The 16,948-nt window shown below is 40.1% G+C and overlaps 2 protein-coding genes across 5 annotated transcripts in view; both read left to right on the top strand.

Annotated features, from left to right (window-relative positions):
* LOC145507504 (SLAM family member 9-like) overlaps positions 1–6,150 on the top strand; it is a 30,717-nt gene extending 24,567 nt beyond the window's left edge. For 2 of the 3 annotated variants that reach the window (XM_081494087.1, XM_081494085.1), the window contains exons 3-4: positions 1,460–1,756; positions 3,227–6,150. In XM_081494087.1, coding sequence (XP_081350213.1) covers positions 1,460–1,756; positions 3,227–3,315 — 386 coding nt within the window. In that variant the 3' untranslated portion in view covers positions 3,316–6,150. The remainder of the gene's footprint in view (positions 1–1,459; positions 1,757–3,226) is intronic. The other variant, XM_081494086.1, reaches the window with a different exon arrangement.
* Positions 6,151–13,658: 7,508 nt separating this feature from the next.
* LOC145507505 (peptidyl-prolyl cis-trans isomerase A-like) lies at positions 13,659–14,257 on the top strand. 2 transcript variants are annotated; one of them, XM_081494089.1, is made up of 2 exons: positions 13,659–13,736; positions 13,804–14,257. In XM_081494089.1, exons 1-2 carry the CDS (start codon positions 13,671–13,673, stop codon positions 14,230–14,232), a joined length of 495 nt encoding a protein of 164 aa, XP_081350215.1. In that variant the 5' UTR covers positions 13,659–13,670; the 3' UTR covers positions 14,233–14,257. The 2 variants fall into 2 exon arrangements, with proteins under 2 accessions (XP_081350215.1, XP_081350214.1); XM_081494088.1 differs by having other exon boundaries at positions 13,671–13,732; positions 13,800–14,257.
* The last annotated feature ends 2,691 nt before the right edge of the window (positions 14,258–16,948 follow it).

Below are 16,948 nucleotides of genomic sequence, written 5' to 3'. Positions count from 1 at the left end.
ACCGACTGCTGCAAGATAACAGGCATTGTTCTTCCTGGGCCCCTTCTGAGCTCAGATATTCATATTTGGCGTGCTGGAATCACTGATGGCTCTGACATCCTTGTTTATTGATACGGCAGGAAATGCTCCATTGCTCAGTGCTGTCAGGTCTGTGTGCCTTCCTGGAGGTTCCAGAGGAACAAACATTTTCTTTCATCTTGTACCTTTTAGTGGCTGCCTGCATTCTTTGGCTCATGGTCACACTTGTCCATTTTCAGAGCCAGCAATGGAGAGACAATTCCTTCTCACATTGATCTCTCTGACCTCCTCCTCTTCTTCCTTCATCTTCTTGTAAGAACCCTTGTAACTACCTTGGTTCCAACCAGATATTCTGAAATAATCTCCCTATTTGAAGGTCAGCTAATAAATATCCTTAATTCATCTGTTACTTTCATTTCCCTTTGCCAAATGTCCTAACACATGCAGAGGTTCTGGAGATTGGGGCACTATTCATCTACCACAATTTGGAAATCCATATGTAGGTAGTCCTCCCTGTCCTCTCTCTTCTTACCAGCCAGCGATATCAATTCAGTTCAGTCACTCAGTCGTGTCTGACTCTTTCCCACTCCCTGGACTGCAGCATGCCAGGCTTCCCTGTCCATCACCAACTCCCGGAGCTTGCTCAAACTCCGGTATGAAAAGGCCAGAGATATAATTGCTCACAAAGACCCCTCAAATCTAGCTCTCAAATCTTCAATAGATATAGGAGAAAATTTACACAGCGATACATCTTAAGAGCCATATTTAGTCAACTCTTTTTTTCCCTAAAGTTTCTGTTGCATAGGGAAATATCTGCTATGAGAGTGACTTTGACAGCTTTTGTTTCCCATGTGATATCTATGACAAATTGTCAGTGACTTCTCTGCCTGTGTGGACCTCAAGTTTAGTGGCAAGTTCTAGCCACACTTGGTTTGTAGTTCCTGGTCACTACCACTGCATCTCTCAGAAATGTCTTTACTTTTGGCATCCCAGCACAGGCCATATGTCAATGCTCCATAAGGGCTGTGCAGTCCCAGGCATCATCTGAACAGGAGAAACAGGGCAATGGTCCTGGACCAGGTCAAGTCCTTCCTCCTCCGACTTCTTCCCCTGGAAAGAAGGAAACATCCCAATTTCTTATATATAATGAGTCCTGGAAGGTTAGGTCCAGCATATAGTTTTGTTTTTGTTTTTTTTTAATAGAAGAATTTTAAGGCTTGGTAATCTAGTTAGATCACATAGGGCTTACTTCAATTGTTTCCTTTCTTATTGTCATTGCTGTATATTTGGGTTTTGGGAAAACAGTGTTTCTTCTGGAAAATGCATTCACCATCCTGAGAGGGAGGTTGCCAGAGCTTCAGTGAGACAATGGATGAGCAAATGTGAACTGCCATGTTCTCCACTCATGTGATGCTCCGTTCTTTTGTCTTACCTGCCCCAGAGTCCGTGATCCTTCCTGAGATCCTGGTCAAATCATCATCCATCACACCAGGCTGGTGCAATGTCACCCTGGAGTGCAAGGCCCCAGAAAACAGAGAGGATGTGAAGGTGACCTGGGAAAGCAAGGGCCTTCCCGGGGAGCTGGAGTGGAGTGGGACACCGAAACTAGCCCCTAACATCTGGAAACTGACGATGAACTTGTCCCAGAGTCAGCCCAATGCCAGCCTCACCTGTGTGGTCAGGAACCATGTGGACAAGAAAACTGTCTCTGTAGAATTTGCACAAGTCTGTTCCCATGGTGAGTGCAACCTGCCAGAGGGGAGGGACACCCCTGGAATTCAAGTGTTCTGGGGTGAGAGCTATGGGCTTTTCTCCCCACTCTATTATTAGCACCACCTTCCACCGGGGTCACCCGATACAGGAGCCTGGGAAGCACAACCAATTTGCTTCTGCTTTTAAATTTCTCTCACATCCATGCTCTCCTCTCCATTTCTTGCCATTGTTGGTCCAGACAGTAGCCTTTCAGTAACTCTCCCCACACTCATTCATCATTCATTGTGTGTTTAATGTGGTCTTTAGAAAAAGTGAATTGGATTGTGTCAACTGTGTCATCTGAGGGATTTCACCTCCAGTGTTTCCCTGTACGATTCGGGGCTCAAATGTTTCTTTGCTCATGTCTCTGTCCTCACGTATTTCACACTGGATTGTTTAACTAGGGACTCTGAATGAGTCTTGCTATTTATTACAAGCTTCTGACCCTCTGGAAATGCTGTTTCCTCTACCATCAGTCCTCCAAAGTCAAGAGCCTTCACTTTCTTATTTACTCCTGTTGAAAAGTGTCTCTCAGTTAAGGCCAGCTTCATGGGAGAGTGATCAATATGGTTACACAGGGTCCTGTGCTTGGTTATGGTTCTGCTGTTAATAAAGTTTGAAGAAAAGGAACCTCCATCTCATTTGGTACAGGGCCTTGCAGGTGCTGTAACCTTTCAGCACAGACATTATCTTTTTTAAGGAGTGGTCCAGGCCACCCCACACTTAGTTAACAATGCTGTTTATGGACTTGTCTCCTGTGTAACTTAGAACACCTTGAGGGCAGATGTTATGTCTTGTTTTCTCTGAATTCATGTCCCAAGCAAAGATTCTGGCAATGTTTGCTCACATTCACTGTTTCATTGAATCATGAATGAATATGTGTAGTTCCCCCTTCTAACCCATCCTCCACAAGGGAGACTTGATCTGCTGGAGGGATATGATATGTCATCATCACTTAAACCCCTATTACCCTCCCCTCAGCCTCATCATGGACTCTCAGATAAAATAAACCAGAAAGACCCTTGGGAAGGAGATTCTTTCTCCCTCTTATCCTCTTCATCTGGCTCCTTCCTGCTCTGTCCCTCTCCAGCTTGCAGCATGGGGTGATGGCAATCCCCAGAGCTGATGATCTGACAATAACATTCCCTGAACATGGTGCTCCTCTTTTCTGAAATTCTCTGCCCTCTTGAATATCTGGGGAACTCCTACTCCTCCCTCAAGACTCAGTTTATGCATCACCTCCTCTGGAAGGCCCTCCCTGAAGGCATGTGTACAAGGTGGTATTTTCTCAGTTCAGTTATGAATGAACCTACTGCACTCTTACCTCTTCACCTTCTGAACCAGAACTTTAGACTTCTCCATGTGTTCTCTCTATCTCCCTATGGCAATGGGTATTTAAAATTCTGTCTTCCCTTAACCATTCTCCATTCTCTCTGTGTTCTCTCCATTCTCTCAGGTTCACACAGACAGATGATTGCTGACTCCCTTGCAGGCATCCTATGGACCATCGTGGTTATGCTATTCTTCCTGGGAAGTGGACTGTGATTTTGGAAAATGTATCAGAGGGAAAGGAACATGGATACTGGAAGAGGAAAATTGCACTTCTTCTTTTTCCTCCTCAGATAACTCCTCTCTGCCACTGAAACCCTTTCTTCTTTGTTACAGTCTTTGTAGACTGGGACCTGGGGACTGGAGTCGAAGAGAAGAAGGACGCAGGGGACCCAAGTCTCGAGTGAAACAAGGGTACTTTATTTGCAGAAATGCGTGCTTATATAACTTCAATAAAATGATTACTCAGCCATTAAAAAGAATGAAATTCCACCAGTTGCAACAAAATGGATAGTCCTAAAAGGTCACTGAAGGGAGTCGCTGAAGGGAGTCACTGAAGGGAATCCAAGCAGGTGCTGTTTCCTATGATCTCAGTCCTGAGAACTGTGTGCAGCTCTGCTCATTCCTGTTTTCCAAGAACTGATAAGGAACAGAGAGTCCTTGAGAAATGGCACACAAAGGAAAAAAACAACATATTGGATCCCTTAAAGATGAATGTCCCCTGACAATTCCTCCTTTTTTATTTTTTCATAATTGGGGGTGACTGTAGATACTTTTGTGAAAAAGGCCCTGACCAATTGAGTTTGTTTAGTTTGAACAATTTTAGTTGAAAGCCATCAGTATACTACAAATATAATCACCAGGATAATTATCAGTGTTATAGTTCCAGATCCAATACTATGTGTAATGTTTTGAAACCATCTTCGAGGGTCTAGCCCAGATAATTGATCAGTTAGCTGTTCAGCTAAGGTTTCCAAATTGTTGGAAGAGGGTAGACTCTTAGAGAAGGTTTCAAAGATTTCCTTTTTTGCAACAATTATACATTTAAGGAAGCGTTATTATGTATATCTTGCAAATGAAATTTGATTTGATCCAAATTGTAAGCATTATGGTTGAGCTGTACAGGAGTGATACAAAATTGAGTAGAATTCCAATCACAATTTAATATTACTTGTTTTTGTAAATCTATTAATTGATTTCCAACCCATTGGATGGCTGTTTTTAATTCCTGAATTTTATCCTGAACTTTTTCATCTATCTGAACCTGAGTGACCCATATAGTATGAGCATCTTTAGTCCAATTTTGAATAAAGTTTTGTGTTTGAATTGAAGTTTGTAAAGCAATGCCTGCAACAGCAGCAGTGGTGCAAATGGCTATTAACCCCAAAATGCCAAGAATTAACCAGCCAGTGAATCACTTAGATCATCGGAGTAAATTAGTGAGTAACCGGGAGGCAAGTCCTGCCATGAGACCCTCTTTCCAGGGTCGTTGGAGATCTACTGGCAATCACAGACTACGTCGAGATCAAAGAATCAAAAGGGATTCATTTTTTAGAGAAATAGAGGAATTAAGACAAGTATACAATTTGCAATCTATACAAGTCACAGAACATAAAGTCTTATTAAATTGTAAGTTTCCTATGGCTATAACAAAAGGAAGGGGAACACAAGCTTGTATAAAATATGAGTGATTATAATGGAAGGAATAGTTACTATAACTATGACTGGTCCCTGTGAAATATCCAGTCCAAGTTCCAAGTTTTTCAGTACTGGCAGCAAGTTTCCAGATGTCCCATTGTTCAAGCCCAATCCATTTATTGAGGACGATTTGAGGGCGAGAAGGTGCCATTCCGCTGTCAAGCCAGCCAAGGAGTCCTTTGTCATGGAAGTGTTCCATTGAACTGTTCGTAATCTTCCATGTTACTTGAGTAACATAATTACACATAGTACTGTTAATATCATCTGAGCAGTTAGATAGCCATATACCATGGGGTCCCCAATCAACAATGGTGTAATTGGCCACAAGCATTAATCTCCCTGATTTACCTTGACATCTATCCCAATAAAGAGGAGTATATTTAAAGTCCTTGTAAGTAAACCCCTTACATTCCAACTTTTGTCCTGTTCCTAGAGTTTTGGTAGTATTGACATGGTTCTCATAAAAGGACAGGGCAGTAAACAGTCCAAGCAATGTGCAGAAGTTCTTTTTTTGGAGGCAGGACCAAAGCCCACGTTTGTCGACTAACATTAATATATAATTCTGCTGGGCCCATGCATAAAGGAAGGATTTCATAGCCTAGAAAAATGTTAATTAGTCTTCCTTCTTCCTCAGGATGAGAGGGCTCCTCCAAGCTCCAAGGAGGAGGCATATGTATTGAGTCATTAGTGGATATGATCAGCCCTGTATCTGTCCATTCTACAACTTGCAATAAAGGGGGGTTAGATATATAAGCCCAATAAGTGTGATTAATCAAGTCAGCCTGAGCGAGGGAAGCAAAAGCAAGCAAAGCAAGCACAGCAACAAAAATATTTTCAGGATTCCGAGGCATTCCCTGTTGAGAAACCAGATTTCCAGCTTGATTAGTAAGGGTTTTTATCTGTCCCCAAGTAGGGAGATCATAAGTTTGATGACGTCGAGTGCGGCGTTTCTTGGAAATTTTTAAAGCTGCATGGCTTGTACTGGAATCGCCTCCTCCTGGGGATTTCGCTGTTTCTTCTCTATCTTGAACACTGGTGGCTCCCCTGGGGCGGATCTTCCAAAGAGGGAGCCAACTGATTTCATTGGATCCATCTGTAGAAATACAAGCATACCCCTTTCCCTGTAATATTAATTTTCCAAATTTCCATTGTTTAGTCAATCTGTCTTGATAACAAATGGGCAGAGGAAGGGAGGTATCCTTCGATTCCTCGAAATGTTTTTCTGCTTTTGTCAAAATATTTCCTTGTAGTAAGTTTAAAAAATTTAAAACAGATAAAGCTGTGTTAACAATAGTTATAGGATTAAAGAATCTATTGCATTGGAGTCTAGTAAAGTCTGCTCTGAATAAGGAAGACAGAAGTGTTCCTGTGTATTCCCCCTTTGTAAATTTTTTTTATTTGTAGTTTCAGTGTGTGATGTGTTCTTTCAACTATGCCCTGTGCTTGTGGATTATAAGGAATGCTTGTAATCTGTTTAATAGAGAATGAATGTAAAAATTGTTTGAATTGCCTAGAAATATAGGAAGGGCCATTGTCTGTTTTTATAGAACTAGGTGTTCTATTATTGCAAAGCAAGCTAACTGGTGGGCTATAACATGTCATGTAGTTTCACCTCGGAGAAGTGTGGCCCATATAAAAGAAGAATTTGTATCGATTGAGACATGTAAGAAGGAAGAGGGAGAAAGTTCAGGGCAATGAGTTACATCCATTTGCCATAATTCATTGGGTTGTAACCCTCGAGGATTGATACTTTGTGCAATGGGTCGAAGATGTAGGGGCATACAAGTAGAGCAATTATTAATGATTTCTTTAGCATGTCGGTATGGAATTTTCCAAATTTGATGTAATGAGCCAGCATTATTGTGTAATAGAGCATGTTGCTCTTCAGGAGTAGCAAAAGAAACAAGTTTATCAGCTTGTTCATTGCCATGAGCCATAGGGCCAGGAAGACAAGAATGTGCTCAAATATGGGTAATATAAATGGGGGAAGTGCAATTCTTAACAATAGATTGTAGTTCAAGAAAAAGTTGTTGGATAATAGATTGATTAGAATTTATGGTAGAAGTTTCTGTATTTCTTAATAAAAAAACTGAATATAAGGAGTCAGAAACTATATTAATAGGATAAGAATGTAGGTGAATAACCTGAATGAGAGCATATAATTTGTTTTGTTGAGCAGAGTGAAATTTAGTATAAAAGACTTTGTAATCTTTGAGAGACCAGAATGAGGCTTTGGTGTTTTTAGTCCCATCTACATAGAAAACATCAGCTTGAGGTATAGGTTGTGATGTGACAATGCGAGAGATAATAAATTCAGTATTTTTGAAGAAATTCCAAAGTTTATTAGAAGGATAATGAAATGAAATTTCTCCAAAATATTCCAGAAAGGCTATTTGGAAATTGGTAGAAGTTTGTAATACGTTCTCAACTTGAGATTTATTAATAGATATTACAATTTTATGAGGATCGGAGCCAACTAGGGTCCTAGCTCTATTTTTTCCATTGATAATGATTAAAGCAATCAAATCAAGATAGGGTGTAAGTGACCTTGTCCCTCTAAAATGAGTATAGATCCATTCTATTGGGTATTCTTGTTGGGTGAGAAGTCCTGTGGGAGAATGGAGAGAGGGGAGTATAAATAACTCTAGAGGTAAATCAAGTCTAATACGAGTAAAAAACTGCTTTTGCAATTTATTTTGTATTAAACAGAGTTCCTCTCATGCCTCTTGTGAAAGTAAACGAGGGCTATTTAAATCAGGATCTCTTTTTAAAGTGTTAAATAAATTAGTCAGTTGATAATTTGCAATGTCTAAAGAGGGTCTAATTCAGTTTATGTCGCTTAAAAGTTTTTGAAAATCATTCAAGGTTGATAATTTATTAACATGAATCTGTGTTAGTTGGGGAGTAATATATTGTCTATTAACAACAAATCTTAAGTAATAGTAAGGTGTGGATATTTGAATCTTTTCAGGGGCAATGATTAATCCAGAAGCTTTTAAGCATTGTTGAGCTATGTCAAACATCTGTTGAGTTTCTAAAACAGATGGAGCTGAAAACAATATATCATCCATATAATGAATAAGAAGAAAGTTAGCAAATTGTTTTCTCATAGGTTCAAGGGCTTTGGCTATATAATATTGACACATGGCGGGAGAATTTATCATCTTTTGAGGTAACACAGTCCATTGATGCCGTTTATGAGGCCCGATATGATTAGGATAAGGAAGAGAGAAAGTAAATCTCTCTTGGTCTAGAGAGTGTAAAGGTATAGTAAAAAAGCAATTTTGCAAATCTATAATAATAATATGTCAGTTTTGAAGAATAGTGGTAGGTGACAGAATTTCTGGTTGTAATGTACCCATAGGTTTCATAGATGCATTAACTTTTTGAAGATATGTTAAAAGATGCCATTTGCCAGATTTCTTTTTTATTACAAAAATGAGAGAATTCCAAGGGGAACAAGATTTCTCAATATATTTTAATTTCAATTGTGTATTTATAAGTTTCTTAGTAGCTTCTAATTTCTCTTTTGTAAGGGGCCACTGCTCTGTCTAAATAGGTTCATCATTTTTCCAAGTTATTTTTAATAATTGTATTATTTATTAAATGAGCAGTGGCCCCTAGAAAAAATGTGGAATATATATTTGAGTTTGTCATTGTATAAGTAAATCTCTTCCTATTAAATTAAGGGGTGCATCTATCACATAAGCTTATAATGTTACAGGCTGGCCTTCTGGTCCCTCATATGGATATATTTGGACATTTTGATAAACCTCATACTTTGGTTTGAGAAATTCCTGCAATTTGGGAAGAAATTCTTTGTATAGGCCAAGATTTGGGCCATAAATATTTGGAAATAACGGTAATATTGGATCCAGTATCAAGAAGACCAGAAAATCTTTTGTCATTAATTTTGATATTTATATTTGGTTGCGCATATTTAGATACTATTGATGTCCATAAGGATTGCTTTTGATCTGTATTACCAAATCCAACTGTCCATATATCATTATAGGAGTTAATAGAAATGTAAGGTAAAAGAAGTAATTGGGCAATTTTGTCCCCCTTTTTGAATTGTCATAGTATCTGAGATGACATCATAATTTGAATTTTTTCCTTATAATCTGAATCAATTATTTCAGGGTCAACAGTAATTTCTTTAGAAGTCATACTAGATTGGCCAAGTATAAGGCCGAAGGTTTGTGGGTATAGGGGTCCACAAAGTCCAGTAGGTATTCTAGAAGGGGCTGCTTGAGGAAAAAGAAGAAAATCATTTAGGGCTGATATATCAATGGTAGCACTGTTGGGTGTTGCGGGTTTGAGGGAAAAGATGGAGTTTGTCCCTGGTTTTTGTTGATGGGGACCCAGGGAGTCCACATCTTTGAGTTTTCCAAAATAAGATTTTCTTCAATATCACATTTAGTTAGACATTTTTTAGCCCAATGTACCCCCTTACAACAACAAGAGCAGACTCTTGGAGGTTTCTTAATAGTTTTAATTTTGTGTGTGTGTTTTTTGGGGCAATCCTTTTTTAAATGGCTCTTATCCCCACAACCAAAACATTTTTTTTTTTTAGGTTTTTAAGACTAATTTATTAATCTTCATAATTATCATATATGACACAACTAAAGACATTCATAAATTATAACTTTCAGGGAAGCAATTTGGAAAATTGAGGTAGTAAGACATAGAACAGACTGTAGCAGCCATTGCTTCAGCTAATATTTGCATTTCCTGAGTTTTTGATCCTAAGTTGCGACAAGCCTTTAAATAATCAATAACATTTCTGGTCTCATGAATCGGAGTGATGGCTCGCTGACATTCCTGATTGGCATTTTCATATGTAAGCAGTTTTTCTAATTGCACTTTGGCTTCCTTTCCGACAACATTACGGGAAATAGCAACTCCCAGTCTAGCTAAAAAATCAGCGTAGGCTTCATTAGGCCCTTGTAATATCTTTGTGTAGCTATCTTTAGGTTCTCCTTGAGGAGTAATTCGATCCCAAGCTTCAAGGGCAACTTCTTTCAATTGCTCATGCAACAAAGGAGGGCATTGTATCTGAGTTTCCACCGAATCAAATTGCCCCGGTTAACATTTTAAAAGTAATTTGGTTTTGGGGAGTGCCAGCTAGAGTATTAGAATTGGCACGATCTCGGGCCACATCATGAAACCACATTATCTATTGAAGATATTTTCCTGGGTTAAGAAGAGCTTTTATCGAAATTTGCCAATCATAAGGAATAAAATTTTCAATAGAAGATGTCATAGCGTTTAGAAGTTCTTTAGTAAAAGGCGAATGAGGGCCGTACATAGTTATAACCTTTTTCATTTGTTGCATGTGAGAAAAATCAATGTCTTCGTATTGAGGTATTAGTTGTCCTTGAGTATTAACATTTCTTAACACAGGAAAGGCAAAAAGATCATCGGCTTCAGAGATTCGAGATTGCAAAGCCAGTAAATCAGAAAGCCTTCGTCGTGAAGGAGAACGAGTGGATCGTCTGTTTTCATAAATATGAGTGTGTGTTAGGGGCTTGTCATTGTCATCAAAAAAAGTGTTTTTGGCTTTCGTGTCAAAGAGAGCATCAGAAGAATCATCATCAGATTCACTTTGTCCTCGAATCGAGGGGACCTTCGGTTTCGTGCCCGTTACAAGAGGAGGAGGAGCGCTTGGGACAGCCGGATCGGGGATGGTGGGAAAGTTCTGGAACATTTTATATTGCTCTAATTGGGCCTTTTGTAAAGTCTCGTCATCTAATTCATATTCATATAATAAGCGTTCGGCTTGTTGACGAATATCAGGGGGGCTAGAATTGCCTTGAAGTGGCAAGATCATGGCTTTTAATGAGGGACCAACAAGGGCCAGAAATCTATTGGAATATTTTCTCCCCATCTTGTGGCTCGTCCAACGTTTTTTTTTTTTAACCTGGTTCCAAATTTTTAAATTGAAACTGTCTTCTTTAAATTAAAAACCGTCTTTTAAATTGAAACTGTCTTTAAATTGAAACGACACACAAAGGAAGAAAACAACATATTGGATCCCTTAAAGTTGAACCTTCACTGACACTTCTTCACTTTGCTGCTCAGAGATTTCCCCCTGCAAAAGGGCTGGTGGGTGTGATAATGGCATTGGGGTCATAACCATGGAACTGGGCACAGGTTTTTGAGACTGAGATTCAAGCTCCACTCTGTGTATGCGTGTGACTCAGTAGAAGCATTGCAAGAGGACCATAGGAACCATGATGATGGCAACTGGACAGAGCAGAGTTAAGAAGAGTATCAGGAAGGCATGTATCAGGTGAGAGGCAGGAGCTGTGATCATCCTGGGCTGTACCAGGTCCCTCTGCACCTACACTTGTGCTTATAAAACCTAATCACTGCTACTTCTTGTCCCACTGCCTCTTTCTGAACAATCAACAGTATTAACTAGAAAAATTTACATCTGAGGCCAGTGTAGTACTGGGAACTTGGGGGGCATCCATAAACAGTGCGTGTCAGCAGCATTGGTTCCATGTGGGTTCCTTTGTTGTTTGTTGTTTAATCACTAAGTCGTGTCCTACTCTGAGACCCCAGGGACTGTAGCATGCCAGCCTTCCCTATCCTTCACTATCTCATGGAGATTGCTCAAACTCATGTCCATTGAGTTGGTGATGTCATACAACCATCTCACCCTCTTTTGTCCCCTTCTCCTCTTGCCCTCAATCTTTCCTAGAATCAGGGTCTTTTCCAATGAGTCAGCTGTTTGCATTAGGTGGCCATATTATTGGAGCTTCAACTTCAGCATCAGTCCTTCCAATGAATACTCAGGACTGATTTCTTTTAGGATTGACTGGTTTGATCTTGCAGTTCAAGGGACTCTCAAGAGTCTTCTCCAGCACCACAGTTTGAAAACATTAATTCTTTGGTTCTCCCTCAGCCTTTATGGCCCAACTCTCACATCCATACATAACTACTGGAAAAATCACATCTTGGCTATACAATTGTCTCTGTGAAAGTGATGTCTCTGCTTTTTAATATGCTGTCTAGTTTGGTCATAGCTTTTCTTCCAAGAAGCAAGCATCTTTTAATTTCATGGCTGCAGTCACCATCTGCACTGACTTTGGAGCCCAAGAAAATAAAATCTGTCACTGATTCTACTTTTTCCCAGTCTATTTGCCATTAAGTGATGGGACTGGATGGCATGATCATAGTTTTTTGTATGTTGAATTTTAATCCAGCCTTCTCACTCTCATTAGGAGACTCTTTAGTTCCTCTTCACTTTCTGCCATTAGAGTGGTATCATCTATATATTTGAGGTTGTTGATATTTCTCTCAGCAATGTTGATTCCAGCTTGAGATTCATTCAGCCCAGCTTTCCCCATGATATACTCTGCATATAATTTAAATAAGAGGGTGATGATATACAACCTTGATGTACTCCTTTCCCAATTTGGAACCAGTCTGTTGTTTCATGCCTGGTTTTAACTGTTGCATCTTGATGTGCATATAGGTTTCTCAGGAGACAGGTAGGGTGATCTGGCATTCCCATCTCTTTAAGAATTTACCACAGTTTGTTGTGATCCACACAGTCAAAGTCTTTAGTGTAGTCAGTGAAGCAAAGTAGATGTTTTTCTGGAATTCCCTTGCTTTTTCTATGATACAACACATGTTGGTGATTTGATTTCTGGTTTCTCTGTCTTTTCTAAATCTAGCTATACATCTGGAAGTTCTTGGTTCACATACTGTTGATGCCTAACTTGAAGGATTTTGAGTATTACATTGCTAGCATGTGAAATGAGAGCAATTGTATTGTAATTCGAACATTCTTTGGTATTGCCTTTCTTTGGGATTGGAGTGAAAACTGACCTTTCCTATTGCCACTGCTGAGTTTTCCAAATTTGGATCTGTTTATACTTCATCTGCTTTTAGAATCCATTGTCTTTCATTCCCAGAGTATCAGTGAGCAATGTCTGAAAGAAGAGTTGCCTCTCAGCACTGTCTACTCTGTGATCCAGAACACAAGCCAGAGCACGAAGATAATTGAAAGATCAGGGGAATCTTGGGACACCTCCTCTCTGAGGCTGACATCCTTCAGACATCTGCTTCTCCAATTCAGGTTCAGCTCCAGCTGTCCCTGGTCTTTTACTTTGACCCATGTGATGCCATCTCAGCAAGAGATTGAGCTGGAGTTTCAGAGCCGATAATGCGTCAAGTTTTATCCTAGGTACTCTACACATATTATCTCTTCTAATTCTCACAAGAACCCTCTAGGATAGGTATCGTGTTCTATATTTCACAGGATGGTAATTGTTATTCCTAAGCTGGTTGGTGACAGAGGAAAGCCTGAGTGATTCCAGATTTCACATCCTACCCTTTCTGTACATGGTCACTGAATCTTGGAATACTGGAGGAGAATATTCTTCATTTGTTCCTCTCCCAAGGATCTAGCCTCCGCTGCTGTTGCTGCAATATGTACAGAATTCACTGTAGATGAATCAGCTGGTGGCTAATAGAGGAATTACCCCTTAAATAAACAATGGGGACTTTGTGTATGGGAGACCTGGAAAGGGGGACCTTGACCTCAGTTTAGAGGAAACATTCTGAGAGGACATGCTTCTCAATCTTGGGTCTTGTAAGAGTTCTTCCTCTGTTTACAAAGTATGTTTTGGATTTCAGCAGCACAGTCTTCAAACTAGCTCCCCTTACATTGTTATTCAGAAGTCTGCACAATAGGTTTTACATAAGATTTTCAGTTAAACATTCAATGATACTGTGAGGCATAAATTTCCACTGAACAGATGGAAAAATAAAACTTACAGATGTTAAACACCACATTTAAGTTCCCCAAGTAGGCCTTGCAGACGCCACCACCCTGGAGCCTTCTGTTCTGTCTAGTCATGGTCAACCCCACCGTGTTCTTCGACATCGCTGTCAACGGCGAGCCCTTGGGCCACGTCTCTTTCGAGGTAAGGGACCTGGAAACCAAGAAGTGACTGCTCATCCAATCCGTAAAGCTATGTTAACAGATTGGAACTGTTTGCAGACAAAGTTCCAAAGACAGCAGAAAACTTTCGTGCTCTGAGCACTGGGGAGAAAGGATTTGGTTATGAAGGTTCCTGCTTTCACAGAATAATTCCAGGATTTATGTGCCAGGGTGGTGACTTCACACGCCATAAGGGTACTGGTGGCAAGTCCATCTATGGCGAGAAATTTGATGATGAGAATTTCATCCTGAAGCACACAGGGCCTGGCATCATGTCCATGGCAAATGCTGGCCCCAACACAAACAGTTCCCAGTTTTTCATCTGCACTGCCAAGACTGAGTGGTTGGATGGCAAGCATGTGGTCTTTGGCAAGGTGAAAGAGAGCATGAATATTGAGGAAGCCATGGAGCACTTTGGGTCCAAGAATGGCAAGACCGGCAAGAAGATCACCATTGCTGACTGTGGACAAATCTAATACATTTGACTTGTGTTTTACTTAACCACCAGACCACCCCTTCTGTAGCCCAGGAGAGCACCCCTTCACCCCATCTGCTCGAAATATCCTATAATCTTTGTGCTTTCGCTACAGTTCTTTGGGTTCCATATTTTCCGTATCCCCCTCCCAAGTTTAGCTGGATTGCAAAGTTAAATTTATGATTATGAAATAAAAACTAAACAATTGTAAAAAAAATAGAAAAAAAAAAAGTTCCCCAAGTAAAGTAATATGCCTGATTTGGGTTTACAGAGGATTATAATTTCACTAATTTTGACTCTTTTTTCCTCCATTATTCCAGGCATCCAGTTCAATTCAGTTCAGTTCAGTCACTCATTCGTGTCTGACTCTTTGTGACCCCATGGACAGCAGCACACCAGGCTTCCCTGCCTATCACTAACTCCCGGAGCTTGCTCAAACTCATGTCCATTGAGTCGGTGATGCCCTCCAGCCATCTCACCCTCTGTCCTCCCCTTCTCCTCCAGCCTTCAATCTTTCCCAGCATCAGAGTCTTTTCAGATGAGTCAGTTCTTTGCATCAGATGGCCAAAGTGTTGGAGTTTCAGCTTCAGCATCAGTCCTTCCAATGAATGTTCAGGACTGATTTCTTTTAGGATTGACCAGTTGGATCTCCTTGCAGTCCAAGGACTCTCAAGAGTCTTCTTCAGCACCACAGCTCAAAAGCATCAATTCTTTGGTGCTCAGTTTTCTTTATAGTCCAACTCTCACATCCATACATGACCACTGGAAAAACCATAGCTTTGACTAGACGGACATTTGTCTGCAAAGTAATGTCTCTGCCTTTTAATATTCTGTCTAGGTTGGTCATAGCTTTTCTTCCAAGGAGTGAGTGTCTTTTAATTTCATGGCTGCAATCACCATCTGCACTGATTTTGGAGCCCAATAAAATAAAGTCTTTCACTGTTTCCATTGTTTCCCCATCTATTTGCCATGAAGTGATGGGACCAGATGCCATGATCTTAGTTTTCTGAATGTTGAGTTTTAAGCCACCATTTTCACTCTCCTCTTTCACTTTCATTAAGAGGCTCTTTAGCTCTTCTTTGCTTACTGCCATAAGGATGGTGTCATCTGCATAATTAAGGTTGTTAATATTTCTCCTGCCAATCTTGATTCCAGCTTGTGCTTCATCCAGCCTGGCATTTCACATGATGTACTCTGTATTTAAGTTAAATAAGCAGGGTGACAATATACAGTCTTGGCATACTCCTGTCCAGATTTGGAACCAGTCTGTTGTTCTGTGTCCAGTTCTAACTGTTGCTTCTTGACCTGCATACAGATTTCTCAGGACATCCAACCAATCATCATCTTCCATTGGGTTATTCTTCAAAATGGCTTCTTGTAGTCCATCCTCTTCTCATTCCTTTATTCCTATATTCTACCAGCAGTTTCACCATTTTCATATTGCCACCAGCATTGTAGGAGAATTTCTGTATATAACTATTATATATTTTTTGATTATAGCCTTCCTAGTGTGTGGTGTAGTCATTTTTGAATTGCATTTCCCTAATGATTAATGAAATTAGAAGATAATTGCTTCATGGCAGGAAAGCTATGACAAGCTTAGACAGTGTTTTAAAAAGCAGAGACATCACTTTGTGACATAGGCCCATATAGTCAAAGCTATGGTTTTTCCAGTAGTCATATGTGGATGTGAGAGTTTGAACATAAAGAAGGCTGAGCACCAAAGAATGGATGCTTTTGAACTGTGGTGCTGGATAAGACTCTTGAGAATCCCTTGGAAAGCAAGAAGATCAAACCAGTCAATCTTAATGGAAATCAACAATGAATATTCTTTGGAAGGACTGATGCTGTAGCTGAAACTCCAATACTTTGGCCATCTGATGAGAACAGCTGACTCTTTGGAAAAGACCCTGATGCTGAGACAGATTGAAGGTAGAAGAAGAGGGTGACAGAGGATGACGTGGTTGAATGGCCTCACCGATTCAATGGCCATGAACTTTGGCAAAGTCCGGTAGGTGGTGATGAACAGGGAAACCCAGAGTGTTGCAACCCATGGGGTTGCGAAGAATCGGACATGACTTGGTGACTGAACAACAACAATAATGATAACAAGGTTGAACATCATTTCCTATGTGTTAACCATTTGTATACCTTATTTGAATTAATTCATTTCTCTCTTTGAGTCTCTCTCACCATGCTTTATTCCCACCACACCAATAGAACTGGTTTTGTTCAAGTCAATAGGAAACTTCATTAAACTATCATTAAATCTAATAGCCAACCTGTTTCATCTCCCTTCAATCTCAGCAGCAATGGAGCTGTCTTTGCTTGAATCCCTGCATCACCTTGCATTCAACAATCACAATCCTTTCTCTCACACTCAGTGGTAGCTCCCTAGTTGCCTCAACTAGTTTCTTTCTTATCTCTTCAATCTCTAAATGCTGGAATATCCCAGGGGTCAGACACAGACCATCCATGTAATTTTTCTTCACTATCTATGCTCATTATTTTCTTGTGTTATGGCCATGTACTAATCCCCGAACCTGTGACTATGTCAACTTATGAGGTAAAGATGTCTTACAGATGTGATCAAGGTTAAGGTCCTTGAGACTGGGAGATTACTCTAAATTATCCAGATGGTTCTGTTTTAATCATGGAAGTTCAAAAAAGTGGAAGAATAAGAGGTAGAAAAGTGAGTCAGAGAGATACGAGATGAG

This window comes from Giraffa tippelskirchi, chromosome 5, assembly GCF_054371585.1.
Source record: "Giraffa tippelskirchi isolate mGirTip1 chromosome 5, T2T-mGirTip1v1.2.pri, whole genome shotgun sequence".
Lineage (NCBI taxonomy): Eukaryota > Metazoa > Chordata > Mammalia > Artiodactyla > Giraffidae > Giraffa > Giraffa tippelskirchi.
Note: the sequence above shows the minus strand (reverse complement) of the source record. Positions and strands in the feature narration are given on the sequence as shown.